This window comes from Strongylocentrotus purpuratus, unplaced genomic scaffold (genome assembly GCF_000002235.5).
Source record: "Strongylocentrotus purpuratus isolate Spur 01 unplaced genomic scaffold, Spur_5.0 spur5_scaffold_8, whole genome shotgun sequence".
NCBI lineage: Eukaryota > Metazoa > Echinodermata > Echinoidea > Camarodonta > Strongylocentrotidae > Strongylocentrotus > Strongylocentrotus purpuratus.
Window position 1 is genome coordinate 25705384 of NW_022145614.1, and position 26276 is coordinate 25731659.

General features: G+C 38.3%; 1 protein-coding gene across 1 annotated transcript; it reads left to right on the forward strand.

The window, feature by feature from the left end:
* Positions 1–350: 350 nt before the first annotated feature.
* LOC578161 (alkaline phosphatase) lies at positions 351–25541 on the forward strand. The gene is made up of 9 exons (XM_778350.4): positions 351–493; positions 5475–5698; positions 12498–12672; positions 14008–14180; positions 15313–15517; positions 19445–19585; positions 21992–22183; positions 23675–23809; positions 24227–25541. Exons 1-9 carry the CDS (start codon positions 427–429, stop codon positions 24538–24540), a joined length of 1626 nt encoding a protein of 541 aa, XP_783443.2. The 5' UTR covers positions 351–426; the 3' UTR covers positions 24541–25541.
* Positions 25542–26276: the final 735 nt, after the last annotated feature.

The window sequence follows — 26276 nt, forward strand, 5'->3', positions numbered from 1 at the left end:
AATACGTTTTATTTGCCCTCTTGAAATTATACTACCAGTGGAGGGGGAGGGGGGGGGGGTGCTTAACAGGCTTTTTGTATCATGGGGTGGATGTATAGTGGCTGGTGAGTGAAAATGAATGTATTATGTGTGTGCGCGTGAATTTGTGGGTGCGAGGGAGAAACAGAACAGAGAGAGGAAGAGACAGGAAGAGAGAGCAAGCGTTTGGGGGGGGGGGCACATTTCATCCCACCAGCTCCTTGATCATTTTACCTGATTAGAAACAATGCCACTATGATCATCACGGGGATTCCGCCCTTATCTCTCCCTTGATCCGTAAATCTAATATTTGCGAAGAACGGTCCCGAAAAGCGGCCAAAGCTGCAGGGTAATTGATCCATAAGGAAGTCAAAACAGAATTGTCTGTAATTGGTATCATTTATCACCATGGAAACGCTTCGATATCTTCAAATAGTCGTCTGTCTTTTCTCGTTAAGCCTCGCAACTAGCCAGAGTAAGTCCAAACGTTACGCATGTCTTTATTTCTGTTCATTTTGAAAGCAATTTGGTACTCACAATAAAGAACACTAAACTGTGGATTGCCATTTTATGATTACATTAAGGGTATAGAGATGATTGGAAGTGGGATGGAACTGTATATTTGCTATAAGCAAAAGGCATTATTATCATTATACCACTACTACAGACGTGTAGGCTCGGAGACTCAAGTTTCTGCAATGAATCATGCTGATGGGGTGGGAAAAGCGGCTCTCAAATCCTGAATAAATTATCAAGGAAAAAAATAGTTTCGTAAACGACTATATTTTCCAGCATCAAACTACGGTATGACCCAGTTTTCGAGAAGTCATTCGTAAAAAAGGTTGAACTCCTATTTCAGTGTCTATACGGCATAGAATATAGTGATGCATGCTATCCATGCAGTGTAGCAAACGGTACCATGGTACTCTTAAAGAGGTGAAGACTTGGTTAGGTAAGTATCTGCAAACAATCGTGCGCATGGGACGGGAAAAGTGGCTCTCAAATCATGCATACATTTTCAAGAAAAAAACAGTCGAGGTGTAGCACGACTATTGATTTTTAGTACACTAATTTTTGGAGCGCCGAGCTTCAACCTCCTCCTTACGTAAAATTACCATAATTATGAAACTAAATGAACAACAACAACAACAACAACAACATAACAACAACATGTCATGTATAAAGTCAATCTCGCGTATTGAATCTACATGTATGACAGAATTCATTTCGTTAATAATATTGGTAGAGAATTTCTTTAAAAACTCATCCACTTGCACGATATGTTTGCCTCGAACAGCAAATGAAAACTCAGAGTTTGACTAACCTCAAATATTCAGTAAAATAGAATGCAAGAAGGAACACATGATGATAGCTACCATAGATTATGATAGAAGACTTCCATGAAAAAATAGCATCCCCCCAAAAAAAATTCAATATGAAATGACTCAATGACAAGGCTTACATTAAAGGGATTGGGTATCATTGCCTCAGATTCTAAACAGAATCCCGGATTTAGCTCATGCTGCAATCATAATTATAAACCTTTAGATCAGTCAGAAATCCCATCACTTTTACAAGCCGATCGCCTGTCTGATTATCAAGATATGTATGATTGGACATCGAAATTTCAAAAACCGTTTTCCTAATGGTTCTTATAACACTACAGTCACTCAAAGATTTTTACTTTTTTGCGGTACTTCATGATCATTTTGAAGCGCCATATTTTTAGGGCTTCAATATTACACCACATCACAGACACTGAGAACAGTGTTACAATTATTAAGAAGAAGCCAATGAAGATCAGTAATGAGAGACAAAGCGTGGCTTTGGTTTACAAGGAATGAGCCCTGCTGCTTTATTTCGGAGGAGTTGAAGGGAGTAAAGACCTCGCTCTTTATTTCATCTCCATGTATAATATGGAAATCAAAATTTACCTTTACAGTGGATGTGTCGTGGTATAGTGGTTAATTCACTTTATTTTCATTCCAGGGGTTGAGGGTTCGAATCCCAGCCCGGCACTATTGAATGTCTTACGGCAAGACATGAATCTACATTTACCACTCTCCATCCAAGTGTAAATGGATACCTAGCAATGCTGGGTTGATAACAAAATTGCAGGTCCTGGAAGAGGAGTAGTATTGATACCGCTGTGTCGACTATGGGTGAAAGAGAAGAAAAACTTACGACCGCACTACATACTGGTTCGTTCGATCGACTCTCAATCTAAGGGTTCAGGATTCGAATCCCAGCGCATGTGTTGTTGTGCATAAAACCAATATGCAGTTAAAGTGTACTATTTAGTAACCTTTATAAATAACCAGGTGGCCAGCTCAAGCGCATGCCGAATTAAGTGACAGTCTAGATTAGTGGGAGGGAAATCTTATTAAATTTTACATTAAGAATCATCTTAAAATTAGACGGAATGCAACGCTTTTTTTTTTATCCAAAGATCTTTCGATGCATAAAATTATATTGAACCTTGTGAAATCATTTCAACAAGTTTCATTTCATTTTATTCGTACGCTACCACAAAATAAGCAAATATAATAATAATGACAAGAGGAATAACTTTAATAATGAGAGTATGATGAATGTCTTACAGATTGGTTATTCATTCAATCGTTTTATGTAGTTATTTTATTTCAACCAAGATAAGGGTAACGTTGTCACATTCCCCTGTCAGAACTAAGCTTGCTGTTAAAAGAGAACTTATCTGCACGACGTACATTTTAATCACATATTACATTTTTTGTTCTTTTTTCCGCGTCAAAATAACATGATATGAATCAGGATTATGGTAATATTATGCACCACATCTCAGAAGCTCAAGTTTAAGTAGGAAAACAAAGCCATTCCTGAGCGAGTCATGTCTGAAATATTGTATTTATTTATCGAAACTGCCGCGTGCGATTTTCTTTTCTTCGTATGATTGCACATCGAATGATTTTTCTACATTGTGTGTGATTAGGTATTCACAGAGGTTGCTAGATTGCAGGGGTTCCAGCACTCATAATCTGATAATGTACTACTTTTTCAGTTACTGATTATTTAATTTCATCCGGAGAATATTCAATGATTTAAAAAATTAAAAAAAATCATTTATAATGAAAAAAAGGAGTAATATCAATGTATGCTTCATATGTCGATGATTCTGTACATGTTAGCGTACTAGTTATTGTGTCATCGCTTTTTATATTTATTTAGATATCAACTATTTATTACAAAACAATTACCCCGAGAACAATCATATCAACATAAATGGTAAATTATTAATGAGAACACAATTCAGACCTGAATGATTAAAATGGACCTTTATTGATTGAGCAATCAATTTATCTGATTAGAAAAATTGAAAGCAAGAAGATTTAATGTGAATGCCCAAATCATTTTGTAAGTTATATACTTCACACTGATTTTTCATTATGATGAGTGCAGTATTTTAATTGTTGTTGGGTCCAGATATAGATGAGTCCAAAAGTCAAAATACTTGTCACTGTGACCCCTTTATCACGGTTACCCTAGATTTTACTGTGACGTCAGATACAGGTTATTCAGAATAATGACCTCCCTGAATTCTCCCTACCCATCTTCTTCTATTTCCTTTCTTCTCCTTCCCCACCTCTTCTCCGTCCTCTTGATATGTCTAAGCATTATTTCTACTCCTCTTCCATTACATCTTTTTCCATTTTATCCTCCTTTTAGTGTTCTCTTATCTTCATTTTCTGTTTTCTCACTCCTTTTACCGTTAGACACAACTGGGTAGCCTTTAAATGAATGATTATTTTCATCATCACAAAGCTACAGACTGAATCAGTCAGAACACAAGTACTTCAATTTAAATTTTCTATTTCATTTCTGTTTTTCAACATTACATCAAAATCTATATCTAATCATTTATACACATAAAGGAATAAATACGGAATCGGAGGGGTCCACTAAATAGTAATGCTTGGACAATTGTGGGCCCCTCAAATAATATTTAGGAATAATGAGTAATTAAATTAACAAATTCGTAACTACAAAAAGGAATTATAATTAAAGAAAAAGGAAAAAAGGGGGATGCCAACAGAGACGAGAACAGGACAAGAGAGTACTTTAGATGACAAAGATAGAAGAACACAGACACAATACAAAAAGTAGACGATGACAAAAAAGAAGTGGGAGATTAGGGGTACAGAAAATAATTCAAAAGGATGAGCTGCACGTGGGGTTGAGAAGAAGATGAGGAAGGAGATATCCGCATTAGAAATGAGATATGTATGCATGAGAGGGCAAAATATTGAATATTAAATTACACTTTGATTCAGCGAGTAGAAAATGACCTTGTTTTTTAAAAAAAGAAGAAAAAAGGTTAAAAAGAAAGAAATAAACACATGAGGACGGGAAAGAATAAATGGGCGATGTAATTCAATGAGATTCATGAGATGAACTTATTTGTATTGGAATGCATAGAGAATGAAAGTTAACTTTAAATTCTTTAATGGAATTAGATGTCAAGAAAAAAACTGAAGTGAGTCTGAATTGTTTATTGGTAGAGGTGTCATGGTACAGAGGTTCATTTACTTGACTCTCAATTCAATGGTTGATGGTTCAAATCGCAGCTCGTCACTAACGTCCTCTGTTAAGACATTAATCCACATTTGCACTCTCCATCCAGTTGTCAATGCATACCTGGCGAGTAATAATAATTGCAGGACCCTCAGGAAGAACAGCATTGAAGCTATTAAGGCTTTCCTGGTTATTAAAAAATATATATTATTATTTATATTCCACATGCTAAGAATCTTTCTCTACGATTGGTCAAAAGTAAATCACGTGATGAAAGATAGTTCGCCCGTCATTGATGGGAGAAGAAAAGTTCGTTGCACTGTGTAAATAGTAGTCAGTACAACGCACTTTCACTGAAGATAGAAGTACTATCTACACAGTGAAACGCACTTTAATTGTATACGCTGCGTATTGCTTCGACCAACAACAGTACTTGCAGGACAACTTCGGAGGATAGTGGAAAACTCTGGAGGAGACAGGTGTTCTAAGCGCGTACCATATCACTGAACACGTCTGACCTCGGAACCAGGGGCGGCTAAGACTCTACGATTTTAGTTTTAATTTCTTTTGCATAATCATTAACAAGTCCTCGGAATTATGACACTAAATAAAAAAAAGTGTTACCGTAATCTGCGATAGGAGTTATCGTACACGCCAAGTTGGTTCACATCCCTTCGGCATTAATTTAAGTGAAATTTGTCAATTAAATATAAGTAAAAGCAAGACAAGTCATTGCTGCGTGGTATCTATGCAGCTCAGCAGCGAGCAACACGGCCCGAAAATCATGCTTATGAAGGACATCCATTGTCCTCCAAAAGCGGCTGTCTCTCTGACTGATATTTAACATACCATACGCATTACAAGCATTCTGCATCTTTCTCGCAACATTCATTTTAAAACTGATGCAGATGCTGAATTTTGGAACCAGGAGGCGCAAGATTCTCTCAAGGAAGCGATCCGCCTGACGGAACGGAACGTCAACACCGCCAAGAACATTGTCCTGTTCCTCGGCGATGGCATGAGCATCGAGACCTTGACAGCTGCCCGCATCCTGAAGGGACAACTCGCAGGAGGTTTGGGGGAGGATGCCAAACTAGCAGTGGAGGACTTTCCACATTTTGGCTTGGCAAAGGTAAGTGATCAAGTCACCTGTGTCCAATGTGCTATTTTCGGCTAATAAGGCACAGACTACTCATCTTCTTTTCTTTGTTGGTGTTTCGACATATTTTGTAATACGTGAGCATACCAAACAACACTCTAAATCCTACCTCTAATCACATGTGATGTGACGGTACTGTGATACCTTGTATGGCCATCATGTGTCATATTATATTACGTAATATCATCATAGTGAGTATACCTTATAGATATAAAATGTGGATCACTATTCTATATCCTCCCTTTAAAGATACTATGTCCCTTTTGCAGCCAACATCGAATTCTGTAGAACTTTGCAGGAATTATGAATACAGTATGTCATAATGTATGTCCTATCTGTGAAATTTGAACATAAGCAGTGTCCTAGTATTCAAATTATGCAAGGAAACCCATTTACCTTCTAGACTTCACTGTCAGACACTATTGAGTGACTGACTGACATCTTTTTTCTTTGGTAATAACATACATAAAATGAGCTGTAACAGTTACACGAGGACTTGTCTACATCAATAACCCACTACTTGTGATGGCCAAAATTAAACTGATTGACTCTTTGTGCAGCACAAAACGTACGACCATTCGGTGAAAGGGTCTGAAAATCAGAATCACTTTAGTCGATTCTACAACTAATGGTCGTTTTTTCCCACTAAAAGCCATTTTCAAGCCCGTTCGTTTGAGGGAAGTTCTAAATTAGTATTGTCTTTTAAATGCAGTTGGAATTTGATCTTTTCATTTTGTTTGGCCTACAAATGGGACATAGTACCTGTAAGCCTTAGTTACAAAAGAGGTACGATCTGTGGCCGACTACTAACAACCCCTGATCGGGAGTAATTTGTCAGACGTCACTGAGAGGTTTATGGCAGTTTTTAAAATGTTGTAAGAGGTCGTCAATAGGTTCCGGAAGCATTTTTGGTCGAATGGAGGTTCAGGCTGTTGCATCGGAAAACATTTTACCCACCAAACTGGTTGTGGAAAGGCTTTATGTTTGTCTTCCAAGAGTAGGCGACAGTTCTTAGACTGGTTTCTGACTGATAGGCGACTCTGATTCCAACTTCTTTTTCTTACCGACTTTTACTTGGCGTTACTTGGTTGAAAAAAGTCTGTAACTGATCGACAAATGATACACAATCAGTCACCGATTATATTTCAAACTTTCACCGAACACCGACAATCAGAAAGGAGTTTAACGTCATAAACATAGAAAATTATATTGTTGCTTCTACTGTTAGTTCAAAAATTTAGTTTGTTTGAAATGTTTGATACGTTTCCTTGAAAGGAGTGAGCGGAAAAGAAGAACTAAGAACACTTAATCCCTTTGATTTTCCTTTACCTATTTATATACTGTTATTCTCTGATGTTGTATTTGAAAAATAAATCTGTTTTTCCTGCTTCAGCAGCCCGGAAATAATACCAAATGTGAGTTCAAAAGTTGAATAAAATATGATCTCTTCGTATTCTCTGTTGTATGGAAAAAAAGTGCCTCCAGTTCATTATACCCACAACATCTAGTTTTTTAAAAATATTTTCAACGAAGCATGGCAAGGTAACTTGTTTAACAGAAATGTTGCACATTATCGGTACTGTGATCACCAATATCATAAGCATAACTATTACCAAGTATAGCCCGGATGCAGGGTATAGTCACAAGGCTTCAAAGCTGTCGATCGAAAAGTATTTAACAAAAGACGACTTCTGTTCTCATTTGCCAACAAGACTTCACTCCAATTATCTATCATACTTGCACGCAGCTTCGCCATCATCTTTCTAGCTTCAACTCTTAACAGTTTCCCTTTACCCCCTCCCATCTATTTGTTATGGCAATGATTGTTGTGTTTTCTGATTAACTCATAATGATGGGCTTCAATGCAATATTATTGATTTCAAAGAAACATCACAGAGCGAAAATATAAATTGATTAAACTATACCACATCTAATTAAATAAATTTGCTAATAATGATAAAGAATTTTAATTTCCTTATGAGTGTTCGCGTCATTGGTTATACCGCTCCCCCATTACAAAGCTCTACCAACGGTCGTAATAACATCGGCCATAGATTACCGACGAACTATTTGCAACCTTTTTTGCCAATATTTTCACGAGCGAGCGGAAATTACTTTACGAAAATCTCTAAGGACTTTAGGCAACCTATCGGTAACTGATTGCCCACTTTCAGTTCTTACAAATTGGTTCTCGATAATCGCAGCTTTATTGTGATGTCAGAAGTCGGCAACTCGTGTTACGCCTCGTGTGACTTAGGATATTGTTTTTTTCCTTTGGCGAGAGTAGAACTTGGACGGGGAGCCGCGTCCGTTGTATCTATTGGAAAACCGGCCTTTTGATTAAAAAGTTGTTTTTTGTATGGTCGAAAACAACTTTTTATGTAATAGAGACAAATTTCTGATACGTCTGATATCTCATGCTCGGTTCCCTATCCAATGATTATGGAAATATGAAAAAAAAGTAAGCAATAATTGGAGATTATGTTTTCTAATGGTACATCAGGATCATATAAGTCAAATGGATACAGTTTACGCGTGAATGGGTGGGTGGGTGTGTGCGAAGTTGTTGGATGAGGATGAATATGAGGATTTTGCCTGCAGGTCCATGCTTTAACGCTCTTATGTGATACTGATACACATGTACATATTTATTTACACATCAACAATCGAAAGACAATTGAAATAACTGTATTTCCAATATTTCACGCTCCTTTTCTCCACCTTCAGAGCATCTATCTGTTCATCTCTTATTTCTTTCTTTCGTTTCCCCCGTCGATGATGAGGTACCAAAAAAGGCACTGGATAGATTTTAAGAACTAATTTTTTAAACAAAATCTCGGCATAAAGCATATTTTGCAAGGACAAATTTACTTCATATCGTTGCTACAAAGACTGTCCACGTTAATAAAAATTAGCAACGTGACCATGCCAAGGAATGATGAGAGATATTCTCTTTATCTTTAATAAAGAGATGGGGTATCTTTGTCTCAGATTCTTAATATAATCCTGGATTTAGCTCATGATACAATCATAATTATAAACATTTAGGTCAGCCATGAATCCCATGACTTTTACAAGCCGATCGCCTGTCTAATTATCAAGATATTTGTGATTGGAATTCGAAATTTCAAAAGCCGTTTTTCCAACAGTTTTCATAACACTACAGTCTATTGGAGGGAAATGAGTGTGGTAAAAAACTGTTTATTCAAAGATTTTACTTCTTTGAGGCATTTCATGATCATTTTGAATCACCATTTTTGTAGGGCTTCAATGTTACACCATACCAAGTACAGACACTGATAAACACATAGGTCATGCATATCAGTTTTGTAAAACTGGAAACATTGTTAAACGATGCCTTTGATAGCTATTTCTCCTATAAATATATCATACATGTTATGAGTTTTCAGCGAACATATACGGCTTCATCCTGCAACGCCATTAGAGTTGTACATATTATATAGACATATTTGCGCGATTTAATGTCGAAATCAAATAATGTTAGTGACTTTTTCAAGAACATAATGATCGTTTTTAACTAAAGGCTCAAATAATGGGAGAAAAGCCCAAAATACCAGCAAAAACAGAATTAAAATGTCTGTAAAATGAGCACGATTAAGATACTGAATTTAAAGTTCCATCTTCTTATTCAATATATCTGAATTCATATCCACAGATATGTACACATTTAAAGAATTATATGATTTTTTAAAAACATTTTTATCAAGTGCCATGGGAAAAAATGCCTCGTTATCAATTGATTTTTGTCTTCCTTATTAACTCCTAAGTTTATACGAATGGGATTCTAAAACTTTAACACCTCATCTGTCTAATGATACAAAAGAAGTCTTTAATAATCTACTTATCACCTTATTTCCCTGTTGCTTTTGATACAAGATAATTATAATGATTATCATCGTCTTCTCTCATTATGATTATAATAATTATTATTATTATCGTAACAATCACCCTCTTTTCCGGCCTCCTCTCCTTCTATTCTTTCTTCTTCTTTTTTTTTTTCTTCTTCTTCTTTTTCTTCTTCTTCTTTTTCTTTTTCTTCTTCTTCTCTTCCTTTTGGCGTTACTGACTTATTTGCAGATTTAGCTCACCATTGTTGAATCATAATACACTTAAATCATAGCAACATTAATACATTACAGGAAAGTGATCCCCGAATAAGCATTTGATTCTAAGAGAAATATTTTATCGGAAAATTGAAAAATCTTTCGCATCCATCTTCATTTAAAATGAAGTTTGGTATGTCTTTCATTTAATTCTATGATAGCATCGGAAAGTTCATAATTAAATAAACTAAATTTACAATTAGACTGCCTCATGTTTCCGTTGAATGACAACGAACTGCCCCGGGTACTATCATATTTGTTTAAGAAAAGAAAACAAGTTCAGGACTATCCTTACTGACAGGCATTTTCCTATCATCTTCCTAGAGCGAGAACACGCTTTGCTCAAAATACCTTAAAGGCACACTGTCCTACTTGTAGCTACTTGCTCCCTCTATATAGAAAACTTCCCAAATCGGTGCCTGTTGGTCCCCCATGATCCTCTTTTTCTTATGTTAAATGAGAGCTGAGTTAATGAGATAGCCACCTGTCACAATGACCTCGCTGGCTCGCTGTGTGGTCTAATCCCTTCTGGCTGAAGTAGTAAAGCCTACCTTTAATATATACAAGTCCCAAGTTTGGGAATTATCTTTATTCTGTGATTAACAGGTTTGTAAGAGTATTCATGTATTCAGAAGAAAATTGAAATGTCATTATTTGAATACACATTTTAATCTTTAATTCCTGACTATTTTTGTCTCCAAGCAGTATACCTTTGTTGAATACATTGAGTAAATAACTGTATGGCCATGCCAACTATGTACATATTCTACTCATATTGAGAACAAACTACATGGTACTATAATTGTTTCAATAAGCTGCAGATACATTCCCTTCCTTTTCCCTTGTCTATTGTAGTTAATCGTGAGTATCAGTTCATGTATCCCTGTAATCTCCCTTTCCCTGTTTAAGCGTGTATTTGTTTTTCATAATCGTAACTTAAGTTGATTATGTCATTTGTAGTTCAAGGAGCCTATATCCTCAACAAGTTCTGCTTTTCCATAGGCTCCGCCACTATCTCTTAAGTTCAACTGAAGGACAATTTTCTGAATAGTGTGAACGGGTATTTTATGTACATGTATATTATTATCATTTTTCAATATGTTGTTACACTCTTTTTAAAATGAAATAAAAGTGGAAGCCAATAAAGTATCTATCTGTCCCTCCATCTAAATAAATTAAATAATCCATGAAATGTACTTGTGTTCTACATTGCTCTGTTTCAGTTATCGTAACAACTGACTTTCGGAACAAAAATATCAGGGATTTAAGACCATAGGTTTATATTTCTTGATATTACCCTTCTTGTTGACGTTGTTGTTGGTGTTGTTGTTGTTCTTCATTTCTTCCTCTCCAATATTAATTATTATTATTATTATTATCTGTATTATCATTATCAATATTATTATCAGAATAGTAGTAGTAGTAGTAGTAGTAGTAGAAGTAGTAGTGTAGTAGTATAGTAGTAGTAATAGTGTAGTAGTAGTAGTAGTAGTAGTAGTAATAGTACCGGTAGTAGTAGTACTATCATTATCATCATTATCAGGCACGTAGCCAGAGTTTTATGTTTGGGGGGGGGGGGCACATACATGTAATCGATCGAGGTAAAAAAAAAAGGGGGTCTAAAAAAGTTCACCCGACCTTGGATTTTTTTTTTTGGGGGGGGGGGGGCACGAGCCCCCCCCCCCCCCCCCCCCGTGGCTACGTGCCTAATCATTATAAAAGAGATGATTGGTCCTTTAAAAATCGAAAAATAGCAACGAATACAAACATACTTTCGTCTTGCACTCATCAGAATAAATCGCAAGAATGAAAACAGAGCCGTAAGCGGACAAATTTTTCGGAAGCTATGACAGGGAACAAAGCGCGCTTTGTAAATTTGTATCATTATCGATTAATATAATTATCATTATTACCATCATCAGTATCAGCATTACTACTAATTTTACTAATGATAATAACAGTAGCATTATTAGTTATAATATTACAAACAACGATATTTAGTAATATTAATAATAATAATGATAATGATAATGATTCTAATGACAATTCTTATTCTAATGATAATTCCAAAGATAATTCTAATGATAATTCTAATACTACTTATAAAAGTGTGAGTGATAATAATAATGAGAAGAAGAAGAAGAAGGAGAAGGAGAAGGAGGAGAAGAAGATGAATAATAGTAATAACATAATGATAACAATGTCATTACTGCTATTTGCTTTACGCCTCAGTCACACCGCTAGACCGACTCCAAACCGACTGCAGACCGACCGATTCTAGCCATAGGAGGTAATGTAATTGTCTGATCTGTCTGTTGTCGGTCTGGTGCCGGTCTCATCGATATAGCCGGGACGTAATGTTAAAGGGGGTGTAGCATGACGAGACTACGTGTCTTTCCCGTATCCTGACTCGTGTCAAATCGGGTATAGTACGAATACGGACGACGCAACCACAGTATTCACGTGCGTGCAACATACGCGAAACCGAAGCGTGAGGAGAACTTCGGTCTGTTTCGCGAACGCTAGCGCGCTGAACGTTAATCAAGTCCATTCGTTTACGTGCAATTGTCCAAAAGAAGTCGTAGATGGCGTTAACCATTATTTGCCATGCTACACCCCTTTAATCAACATTTTTGTTTCTTTGGCAGACATACTCGACCAACAAGCAGGTACCGGACTCGGCTGCCACGGCCACAGCCTACCTGTGCGGAGTCAAGACCAAGACGGGTGTTCTCGGGGTCGACGATAGGGTAGAGAGGGGTGATTGTGTCTCTTCCCTCGGAGGGGAAGTTAAATCCATCCTGGAAATGGCCCAAGAAGCAGGTCAAAATTACTTCTTCTTCATTTTATGTCGTATTTTCCCATTTAAAGACAATATTTTGTGGAAGAAAATGCTTCTTTAGGTTATTTCATGGGTTTTTTTAACAGACAGTTTTAGGTTTTAGACCATTAGGCCGTGTTAAAATGTGCAGCGGTTATCCGCGACAATTTTTTTTGTTTTGTTTGTTTGTATGACGTAAAGTGGAATACGCTTCAGATCGTATATCGCATAAATAATTGAATAGGGGTAAGACCTTTGTTGCGTCTTCTCTTCCTTCTTTGTTTTTCGCGAACACATTTCTGTAGATCTATTTTTGTTTTTTATTCTTGTATTTTTTTTTACAGGAACAACATGAATCAAAACAAAATAAGAATCGTATAAAAGTCAGTTAAGATGACGTCATTGCCTGTTCAATTATTTAATGATCTGAGGTTTCTTTCTACGAAACTGTCCAGACAAAGCTTTTTATTCAGTGAAATGGAGGGCACAAACATAACCTAAATAATTTTTTTAAATGATTCCATGAGTGTAACATAATGCCGGATCAAGTCAATCAATCATTTCTGCCATCGTCATAAAATTTTGTATTGTATTCAAAACCATGCAAATGATAAATGTTTGACGAATGCAGAGTAAAGAAGAAATAAAAAGAATACCATTAATACTCCAGTGAAGCCTTATTTCCGGTCATCCAATTGTGTTGTATCCATGGAAACAAGTCATGAAGGTCTGGATTGCGCTGTTATCAAAAGATTGTGCATGATAATCAAAATTAACTATTCATCCACGGATGCGTTGGTCAGCTAGTGAAATCTATTTCAACAAACAAGATCTCGTATACGTACTGACAAGCTAAACTATTAGAGAACCCTGCCTGTTTTGAGTAGAGAGAGAGTGTGTGTGTGTGTGTGTGTGGGGGGGGGGGGGGGGCATACCCCCTAGTTAGCATCAGATTTACATGGTCATATGTGCCCCCTCATTTTGCTAACTCTCATTGCACCCATGTATCAGATGTACAGTATCATGTCCCTGGATCTGCTACTGAAACATTTTTAAATCATATGAAAGCAAAATCGTATATCTACTCAGGAAACATCAAATTTGGCGCTCTGTCATTTCATGTATGTGTTTATGCGAGTTATGATCCTCTTCACCATTGAATAATAATTATGACAAATATTCATGCTCCTATATATCTTATTTTTTTCGTTTTATCATCGAAAGGCGGGAATTTAAATGAGGCAACAACCGTAATAGGTTAACAAGAGAGAACTTGTCATCGTTTTACTAAAACGTAGGAGTCCAAAGTTAATGTTTCCCCCTTTATTTCGATGCAGGGAAATCCGTTGGTTTTGTTACGACCACCACACTCACTCATGCATCACCTGGTGCCCTCTACGCCAAAGTCCCGGACAGGAAATGGCAGTCTGACATGGACATTCCTCGCGGGGAACGCAACCTGGGTTGCGTCGACATGGCGCAACAGTTTGTCAGCAACAACAACATTCAGGTCAGCATTGTGTATCTAGATATTTCTCCCCGTCATCTGTAACAATGCACTGGTAGTATGCCACAGAACAGTTCGGCGATCGAACCCATGACCTTTGAATTTCCAGTCAAGCAGAGGCGACCGTCCCGGGGGGGGGGGGGGAGGGGGGCACAGTGCCCCCCACTCTTTCAACCACCCGAAGAGCGCCCCTTTCTACATAGGAAAAGTGCCCCTTTAACTTTTCAACTCTGATAAGTGCCCCTTTTATTTGGACACGTGCCCCTTTTCCTTCGACAAGTTCCCATTTTCCTTTGCAATAAGTGTCCATTTTGAATCTCTAGTAAGTGCCCCTAGATTGGTACGAGATATTCCCTTTTCACTTTTAATAAGCGCCCCCTTCACCTCTGATAATTGTCCCATTTGAATCTTAGAGGTGCCTCTTTCACTTTGACATGTGCCCTTTTTCCTTTCTAATAATTGCCCCTTTTCCTTATGATAAGTGCCCCTTTTTCATTCAGATAAGTGCCTCTTTTCACCTCTGATAATTTTCCTTTCAACAATATAAAATAATACCTTATAAATGCCCCTTTTCCGTCGACAAATGCCCATTTCCTATTCTCATAACTGACCTTTTTTCAACTGGTGAGTGCCTCTCTTTGAGGTTGTAAGAAGTGCCCCTTTTTTTACCTCTGATAATTACACTTTGTACTTTAGCACATGCTCCTTTTCTTTCTACGCTCGCACGCATCTATTGATGATATACTTATGTTACTTATCAAAGGTCTTTTCAGTCTTCCGTTATGAAAATGTGCTTATAACCCCATTAGGATTAGTTTTTCCTCTTTATATTAAGATCTAATTTTTCGCACTGCGACCTCACGCATCTTAACAATTTTCCTCGCTCTGCCCAGCTGCAAAAACGGTCAGCATTTGTCATTCTACCCTCACCCTAACCCTTATTCTAATTCTAACTCTAACCCTAACCCTAGCCCTAACCCTAACCCTAAACATAACCCTTACCCTAAAGCCTAAACCTAACCCTAAACCTAACCCTAAACCTGCAAAAACTGACCGTTTTTGCAGCTGGGCAGAGTTGTCTTTGGTCCGAGTTACCCGACTCCGTCCCTAAAATGCATGCATTTTGTTTTTGCAGGTTGCCCTCGGAGGCGGGAGAATGAAATTTATGAGCAGGATCAACAGAGATCCGGAATATCCGAGCATGCCTGGATCTCGAATAGATGGCCGTAATTTGATTCAGGAGTGGATCAACAACAAACCGGATCAGGACCGAGCCCACTACGTCTGGAACGAGGCGGATTTTAACAAAATCGATCCGGAGCAAACCGACTACCTCCTCGGTAAGTGCCTTTCCCCATAGAATACAGAAAGAGATAAATTACACTACCGATGGTGTTACCTCATAATTATTCAAAGTGCAATACATGATCATTAGCGGAATCGAAAATGATCCCTTACATGAGGACATTTTCCACAAAATATAACCTATTTTTGCCTTCGTTCGAACATGTACAAAATCCTAATATAACCCTACAGCTTATCATAATTTTCCTTTTAAATGCGTCGTTCTATTTAAAGGATCCTCTTTAAAATACATGACCACTTTTCGGCTAAATTTGTTCCTCTTTGAAGAAGAAAAAATTGTATCCACAAACATTTGAATGTTCGCGATCATCGCCCAATTTTGTTTCCTCTTGTCGCGCAACTTCTAAATATCATGCCTCCAGAAAATTAATATGAAGTGGTACAACCTGGATCACACTGACAAAGTGTTATAGATACACTTGTAAAGAAATCAGTATATCTCATTAATGCCATGCAATGATTACCTAACCAATTACCTCTACGGAAAATGACCAAGTTGTTAATTTGAACATAAACAATATGATGTTTGGGCAATAATTCGATCGCTCTGCATCTACGTCAAACCAATCGACTCTATTGTCATAAAATCGTTCGCAAATGGTACAATAATCAGAAAAAAGGTATTCCCTGAAAGATACATAAATATAGCACGGGAATCAACATCCAACATTATTTTTTAAGGTGTTGTTATATTCCCGTCTTTCATTGAATCTTCCAACGCTAAATATGGCTACAAAAGCCTTGAGACTTCCATTTTCCAATACGTTGTTCAAAAACAGGTTTAATTTGTCGTCTTCACTATAAATCCCTGGCAATTAAGATACGTCTCTACTAGAGTAGCCCTTTTCAGCCGGAGTGCCGTGACTGATAAAGACATAGTGCACAAGTTGCTTTAATTAGTTGGAAATGAGCGCTCCAAATACATTTACAAGAATTAGAGTGTGTGTGAGAGAGAGAGAGAGAGAGATAGAGAGAGAGAGAGAGAGTGAGTGAGAGAGAGAGAGAGAGAGAGAGAGAGAGAGAGTGAGAGAGAGAGAGAGAGAGAGAGACATAGAGAGAGAGAGATAGACAGACAGGTTGCTGAGCTTTTTAATAGGTTCCTCACATTTCACCCTGTATAACCTTCTATTCAATACAATTAATTTCGACGTCTTTTCAAAGAATTAATTATTATATAATGTGACACTTTTAGTTTATTTTTTAATATTATGTTCTAATGTTGTCAATTATGTTAATTCTTTTTTTGTGTGAAATGTGAAACAAATAAACTTGAAACTTGAAACTTGAGAGAGAGAGAGAGAGAGAGAGAGAAAGAAAAAAAAAAGTAATACTGAAAAGAGTAATTCTGTCACAAAATTACGACTAGGGAAAACTGATTTTACATAGTGTGAGAGTCGCATTGAAAACAAGGCATTATAGGGGGGGGGGGGTGGTGTTTTGCATATAAACTACAAACAACTGCATCGTTAACTGACAGATCTGCTGTTTTTTATGAAGGATTTAATTGCAATCCCCAAAATAGAAGTCTCGGCCTAAGGCGAAAACAAGCTTATTTATAGGCATGTTACAAAACATGCAGTATCTAAGGAACAACAGAAAACTTTAATCACAAGTCTGATGAGTAAATATCGACAGTTCAAGGCGTCATAGGACGCACACGACTAATCTATCCGCCCCCAATGCATTATGGACGTGCATGCAGAACAAAGTGGATATGATATTAATTGATTAAATAAATGCATATGAAATTGAATAACTGATCACTGTCAGTTTTGAGAATGCAAATGATGTTTGATAACCATAGGCTCCTCGATTTTCCCCTAGGCTGAAGAAGTAGAGGTGTTGTGGACGAGTGGATAAGTCGCCGGACTGTGGATCACAAGGTCCGTGGTTCAAGTCCCACCGCAGCACTAATGTCCTTTGGCAAGACATTGATCTACATTTGCCACTCTCCACCCAGGTGTTAAATGGGTACCCGGTAGGATGCGAAAGCTGATGTGGTTAGATTAGCAAGTGTGCGCATGTAAAATGACGCCTGGCCGGAATGCTCCCCAGGGAGTGGAGAATGTGCATACATTGTGTGTGGGTAAGCCTGAATCCATTGACCGGGGTAATAATATACTTATCTGTAAAGCGCTTTGTGAGGGCCTCTGGTCCTGAAAAGCGCTATATAAGAACGAGCTATTATTATTATTTTATGTCTGTATTTACACATTTGAAGTCGGTTGATTGGCCAGAGTTGTTTGGCCACGTTATACAGGTCTTAACAATTTTGTTTGAGCCGGGAAAATGCCCAAATAAGGCTCTTCATTCATGACATTTTTATATTTTGTCGCTTCTCTGAAAATAAAAACGGATTACAGCGAGAGGTTTTCAAAATATGATTTATGTATTTTTTCAACTTAGCACGCAAGTGAATGTCGGCCCCCAATTAGTTGCGTGACCCCTATTCCATCATACCCAATAAGCATCAGATTATGTAGGGTTTGAATAGCGCCGTAATCCATTTTTATTTTCAGAGAAGCGATAAAATATAAAAATGCCACGATTGAAGAACATACGTCTCATTTCTAAACTTTACTGGGAGCAGACAGCTGCCATCAAAGTTAACAGTGAAATTACAGGTTACACACAAATCAAAAGAGGAGTACGTCAGGGGTGCGTAATGTCCCTATCTCTGTTCAACTTGTGCACAGAGTTGGTATTCACGGAAATTTCAGATATGAAAGGTGTTAGTATTGGGGGTGTAAATATTAATAATTTACGTTATACTGATGACACTGTACTTTGCGCAGAGAATGAAGCAGAGTTACAACATGTATTGGATATTGTAAAAGTCAAAAGTGAAGAGTTTGGTCTAAGCATGAATGTCAAGAAAACTAAGTCAATGATTTTTTAGTAGAACAGAGAATAAGCCTAGAATATGTTTGGAACTCGATGGACATATCATTGAGCAAGTCAGTAATGACATCTACTTAGGACAAAATATCACAGATGATGCCAGATGCGAAGCAGAAATAAAAAGAAGAATATAAATTGATCGGAATACATTTCTGGCAATGAAAGGATTATTCACAAATAGAAAGGTAAAATGTGCGCTTAGGTTGAGACTAGTAAACTGTTATGTATGGTCCGTCCTATTGTATGGAGCAGAAACATGGACAATAAACAAGGCCATGGAAAATAGAATAACATCTTTTGAAATGTGGATCTACAGAAGAATGATGAAAATATCCTGGAAACGTATGAAAACCAACAAAGAAATATTGCACATGACAGGGCGTAAACAAATTGCACTAGTTGGATGAGTTAAGGAGAGAAAAATCAAATACTTTGGTCATGTTAAAAGACACCAAAGCCTCTTAAAGGATGTATTGGAAGAAAGAGTGGAAGGAAATAGACCTAGAGGAGACCAAGAATCAACTGGGAAGAGAATGTCAAGAACTGGACTAAAACTGCAAGAGTGCACCAGAATGGCAGAAGATAGAGTGAAATGGAGGGATGTTGCAATCAACCTCCGAACCGGGAGAAGATACTCAGATAGATAGATAGATAGAATAGCGCCAACTACAGAACCTTTCCCAACAGTTCAGTCAATAGAGCAATTCACCCGAAACAAATTGTAAAACAACATACTAAATATTTAGGCAAATTTAAGGGTGAAAAGTAGTTAGATTGGCATAATATGCGAATTAGAATTTATATTTGACCTCTAAATGTCCATTCAATTACTAAATCTAAAGGGTATTTAAGGGTCAGTGAACGCAATGTCATTTTCAAAATAATTTCATCAATAAGATTTGCATAGTTGTCAAAATAACATCGGCCATAGAGAAAATTTTTGTCTTCATAATTTCGCGTCTAAGACAATTCGAAAATATCCTTGATGTCCTTTCAATTAGGTCTCTTCGAGTACAGCCTCATGAAATTCGACATCCGTCGCGACAACGACACGGGAGGCGAACCCAGCATCGCCGAGATGACCGACAAGGCCATCCGGATCCTCAGCAAAAACCCCAACGGATTCTTCCTCTTTGTCGAAGGTAAGGTAACTATGGAGCTATGATGAGGGGCATCGGTAGGCAACCCTATGGGGGGGGGGGGGCAGGGCATATCTCCCACTGATACTCCCACTCACTTATTTTTTTTCTACATATCCATTACCAGGGGCGTACGCACGATTTTTTTTTTTTTTGAGTCCAAAAAAAAATCGCGACGACTAAGCCAGCCGAAAAGTCGCTCAGTGGGGGGGAAGGGGGGGGGGGGGGGGGTAAGCGGACAAAAAAATAATCCAAAGGGGGGGGGGGGTTTACACACATAAAAATACCAAGGGGGGGTTTGAACCCCCAACCCCCCCCCCCCTGCGTACGCCCCTGTCCATTACAACCTCTTTTCTAGTCGACAAATTTTAAGATATAAAGGGGGTATCTCACTGAGCGGCGAATTTGGATTCGCCAACTTTTCTGACGAATGTTGGCGAAAATCAGGGTTCGCCCTTTTGAATGTTCAAAATTTCTTTGCGACAAGAAAAACTGTTTGCGAACTTTCTTGCAACCTTTTACAAACCTTTTGCAACCTTTGACGAACCCTGCTGAAACCACAAAGTCGGCTACGTTCGCAAGCATTCGCCGCTCAGTGAAATACCCAGGTTTCGCCAGGGTTCATAAAAGGTTGCAAAGCTTCGTTAAAGGTTGAAATTTGTTTTTCCGCAAACTGTTGCAAGCGTTTGCAAAACAGTCGCAAGCCTTTGCAAATGGTTGTAAGACGGTGTCGCCGAAGTTCTTTTTGATTCGCCAATCTTAGCGACCACGTTACCATATGGTTCCTATATAAAATCGACTCATTGAGTACCAGGAGTTAGCGAAAGGTCCCAAACATTTACAAATAGTGACAAAGGATTGGCAAATAGTTGCTAATCTTCGAGAAAGAAAAAAATTGTCGCTCACATTCTGCTTACAGTCGCTAATAGTCGCCAACTTCCTTTCGCAAACACTTTCGCAAACACTTTCGCAAACATTCGCTCAAATGTTGCTAATATTCACTAAACATCACTAACAGTCGCTGATTTTCGCCATTTCGTCAGAAAAGTTGGCGAATCCAAATTCGCAACGTTTGCAAGCATTCGCTGCTCAGTGAGATACCCCCTTAAAGGATACGTTACACTACAAAATGATGAAGTGGAGGTGTCGTGGTACAGTGGTTTATTTTCACTTGACTCTCAAACCAAAGGTTGACGGTTCCAATCCCAGCCCGGCGCTAACGTCTTCTCGAAAGACATTAATCTCAATTTGCTGCACTCCACCAAGGTTAGCTCAGCACTGTGAGCGTCTTTAAAATGGCGCCTGGCCTGGAATGCGCCCTAGGGAGTGGAGAATGCACATACATGCACAATATTTGTGTGTACAATCAAGCTTTAATCCGATGACCGGGGTTAATGAAAATGTAAAGCGCTTGTGATAAGCGCTATTTATACCCTGAATAGGATTATTATTATAATTATATTTTTTTAATCATAGTTTTTAAAACCATAATCATTATCTTTATCAATATTAATGTTACTATTATTATTATTTGTATTATCATTATTATTGTTGTTGATATTTTTATATAAGTGCTGATTCTCTGGCCTGCAATGATCACGGGGCACCTAATATGTTTTTTCACGTTCCCTTTCCAACTTTCTCCCAGGCTCTCTTTCTCTCTCTCTCTCTCTCTCTCTCTCTCTCTCTCTCTCTCCCCCTTTCTTTATTCTCTCTTTTTTACCCCCATCAAATCATGGCACAAATGCCCCGTATCCCTGAAGCTTTGTTACCGAGGAAGATAAATTCATGAGAAAAGCGTTTTTAAAGATCATGGCATCATCATTCCTAATCCTAATTCATTCATTGCTAGTAACGACCATGATCCCTGAAAATATGCTGCCGAGGAAAATAAATTAATGAGAAAGTCTTTTCAAAGATAATGGAATTATCATTCCTAAACCCTATTCCTAATTCATTCATTACAAGAAGTCGTATCGACCATGATCCCTAAATCCAAGCTGCCGAAGAAGATAGATTCTTAAGAAAAGTGTTTAAAAAATTAATGATGGAATCATCATTCCTAATCCTAATTCTGTATTGGTAGTAACGACCATGATCCCTGAAGTTATGCTACCGAAGAAGATAAATTCATGAGAAAAGTGTTTGTAATGATGATGGAATCATTCCTAATCCTAATTCATTCCTTACAGATGGTCGTATCGAACCATGGACCTTAAATGCATGCTGCCGAGGAAGATAAATTCTTGAGAAAAGTGTTTAAAAAAATGATGGAATCATCATTCCTTACATGTGGTCGTATCGACCATCATCCCGGAAGCTTATGTTACCGAAGAAGATATATTAATGAGAAAAGTGTTTTTAATGCTGATGGAATCATCGTTCCTAATCCTGATTCATTCCTTTCAGGTGGTCGTATCGACCATGGACATCACTTCGGCGTGGCCAACCTGGCTCTGACGGAGACGGTGGCGATGGACAAGGCTATCGACGTCGCCCTCGGATTGGTCGATACCGAGGAGACCCTTGTCATGGTTACCTCCGACCACGCCCATACATTCAAGATGGCGGGCTACTCGGCTAGGGGAAACCCCATATTAGGTAAAGAAAAAATATATTAACAATGTAATGGGCTGTAGTAGCGTTTCCATCCTAGAATGAAGTTTGCGCGAGGCCCCTTTTTGAAGACTCAAGAAGAAAAGTCAATATTTAGGTTTATATATCTCCCTAGTCCAGCCTCTGTACCGTTTTCGTTTAGCGCACCCAATCAGCGGATAAAATAACACACCCTCAACGTTGAAAGTAGACCTAGCCATTCCTCTAAATCTGGGTCCTGAATACGTGTGGACGGAAATTTGGGGATTGCGCGATCAGTGGAGAGACCGCGCTGTGTGTGGGGGATAAAAAAACGAACGGACTGAATCTGGACTAATATCCCCCTCACTTAGCTGGAGGGCAGTGACGTAGACGTACAATTTATTGGGAGACGTCAGCCCCAATGGCGGATCCAGGGGGGGGGGCCCCCCCCCCTTGAGAAAAAAAATCATGTAAAATCACGTGATTTTTACCTTTTTGGGGGGTTGGGCCCCCCCCCCCCCCTGGCGCTCAAGGGGGGGGGGTGCAAATCGAAAATTTGTTTGAGGATCAAAAAAAAAAAAAATGTGCTCACTACCCCCCCCCCCCCCCCCCCCCCTCTCTTTGGTACATAAAATGAGCTGCAAAGGGTACGTGAGCATTTGTCTACATCAATAACCCACTTCTTGTAATGGCAAAAATTAAACTTATTGAATCTTTGCGCAGCACAAAACGTACGACCATTCCGTACAAGGGTCTGAAAATCAGACTATTACGAATGATACGTTGCAATCACTAACGTCGATTCGACAACTAATGGTCGATATTTTCCCACTAAAAAGAAATCTTCAAGCCCTCTCGTTTTGAGGGGAGTTCTAAATTAGTATTATCTTTAAAATGCCGTTGGAATTTTACCTTTTCATTTTTTGGCCTGCAAATCGGACATAGTGGGCCTACCAGGTTGAACGAGTAACGGGTTGCATGAACATGATATAGCTGGGGAGGGGGGGGGGGATACTTCACAAAGACTAAGATCGACTTTAAGTTGGACTTAACTATGGCAGGCTGTTTATGCCACTAGTTCCTCTAACCATTCCTGGCATTGGTTTCTCAGGGGACGTACAAATCGTGGTCACAAATCTACAGAATTTAAATTTTGTGATAGTTCATTGAAAAAATATCATCTAAAGATCAAAGTTGAGAGACCAGTGGTGAGAGCAACCGGGGGCATAAACAGCCTGCCATAGTTAAGCCCAAGTAAAAGTTGATCTTAGTCTTTGTGAAACACCCCCCCCCCCCCCCCCGCCAGGTCTCGCACTGGAGCGGAGGTATATTATAACCCTTCATGAGATTTGAAAAAGGTACTAGTAGTTAGTCTAGCAATCCTCCTCCTTTCAGCACGTGTAGGCTACTCCATCCAAGATCTTGAAACATGGAAGTAACATTACTTTGCCCGTCGATTGCCAAAAAGACAAAATCTTTATATTTTCTGTATGAATTGTGTGCTTTCTCTCGCAGGCAAGTCTGATGGACGGTCTACCGATTTGGGGTCATACACCACAGTCGGCTACATGAACGGACCCGGTGCGATCATTTCATCTCTCTCCTACAGACTTCTTGGACGGCGCCCTCCTGTGACGGATGCTAACACAGGTGTTGTAACTTTTCCCCCTCAACGCATCCGACACTAGTCGCCATGCATTACTCAGGAAATTATCTCAATATACCGAATAAATTCAATTGATCTCCAGAAACGAAAAATGAAACGTTTTTGGTTCATCAAAAGTCTATTGTTAAAAAAACCCAAATTACCGCACGAAAGATTAGTTAGGCTTATGTGATGATTGTAATCAAATGAAGTAACCGATGAACTTCTCTTCTTTCCATAGAATTGTATATATTTTATTTCATATAGAACTCGATTCAAGAAAGAAAATTAAATACTATTCAAGTCTTGGGAGGACCAACGGAATCAATTATTTTTTCTAATATCCTAGACAGTTATGCTTCTAAAAAAGTTTGCAACTCAGCCCGCCTTTTATAAATTAAACAATCCTTTCGTAACTACAGGAAGACCGTTCTACCTGCCCCAGGCTGTCGTGCCGACGTTCCTCGAGACACACGGAGGTGACGATGTCGCTATCTTCGCCATCGGACCCATGTCCCACCTCGTACACGGCGTTCACGAGCAGAACTACGTGTCCCACGTGATGCAGAGGGCGGCCTGTATCGGCTACTACGCCGACAACTGCCAGCCCGTTCAGGCCGCGGCCGGCGATGACGACTTTGGCACGCTCTCCGACGCGACTGCCCTTCGCGTGGATGCTAAGCTTGGCATTTTGCTTGTGTTTTCCGTCCTCTTGGCTTTGGTCAAGATTGCTTAAAATCATCCAATTCGTCAACCCCACTTTATTCACATTATTTCTGTTAATTTTTAATAGGAGGATGATCAAGGCAACATGAGCATTTAAAAATAAATCACTTGTTCTTTTGATTTTCATCTAAAAATGTGAGTAACTGAAGAAGAAGAAAAAATGGCTACACATTCCCAGCGAAGTTTTCGAAGCTCCTAAGATTGGATTAATTATTTAAACCTTTTATACAGTGATTGTGGGAATATCTTTTTTTTTCTTGGTGGATACAATTTATATCTTCTAGATCTTCTGAGAAGATCTAAACAATTTCATTTTTTGTATAATTTCCTCTACATAATCTTGATGGGGAGTTATTGTCAATTTACATGTCTTATCCCAACTAATAACGCTTTATAGGCCAACATATAGTCAGTTTATACATTTAATTTCCCATTTACTTTACTAATAACACATCTCCAAGGAGACAAAATATTCTATGATGCACGTTTACAAAATGTTTTATAATGTTTAGTTTCTCTATTTCTTTTTTCTTTTTATTTTAACGCAACTATGACTGCATTATTGATTCATGTTATTTAAAATAATGATTACAGAGACTTTTAAAGACTTTGTTTACTTGTTTTCCTTGTTTCAACTGAAATATGTCTCCATGTCAATCATTGTACTCAAACCGTATTTCCCTTGTTTATCATGGTAGCACCAGATGAAAAAATATTTGTAAAGCGTATAAAGATGGCATGTTTAGTATTATCCTGTTTGATACAAAAATAAAACTAATCTTGCTTTGACTTTAATCAGTCATATTCCCTGATCTATCTCACAATATTTTGGTCATAATTGTAATAGTATCACAATCACAAGTATCACACTCATTGCTATGAGGTTACTCTTATCAATATTACATTATCATTTTAGCGAATGTCTTCCATAATTATGCTCCGCTAATCCTAACTGAAAAACATGACTTATATAATTTTTGCATGCAAATTAAACAAATAACATAACTCTTCGCTTGCATTAGTCTCTATTTGTATAGTTTTGGGTTGGTCCGTGTTTCCTTGTATCTTTGTTTAAAGCCCGGCTGTACTAGTTTGGCCAGGGGGTTAGACCTCCCTGCAAGGTCACTGACAGGTGGTCGGTTATCTCATCGAATCAGCTCTCAATTAACATAAGAAATAGCGAATCATGGGCCAATAGGCACCGATTATGCATTGTTTGCTATATAGAGGGCGCAAGTAGCTATAAGCTAGTGCAGTGGGGCTTTACGGTAACAATATTATATAGTAAAAACAGCGCCATGAGCGTCAGAACCTGACGGATACCGGCGCTATATAAATAACCATATTATTTATTTATTATTATGTAAGACATACTTCGTCATATCTCCTTCTTTCGAGGCATAAAATTATTGTACAAGACCTACCTCTATGTGCCATTGAGAACTACACCACTTTGGACGATCTGATTCGTTTCTATTCGTTAGACTTTTAGTTCTTTCTTTTTCTGATAACTGTCCTTGTGCATCGTCTGGATTCGCAGGGGGTAGTACGATAATTTGGAGCATTTTTGAAAGTTCAAAAGCATGAATATTCGGAATTAGGTATATCCGTATAGTACACGGTATGTGCACATTCTCCACTCCATGGGGAGCATTCCTGCCAGGCGCCATTTTATAGACGCTTAGAATGTTAAAGAAACCGCCAATAAGTTTTGCATCCTTCGTGAACACATTTACCACCTGGGTT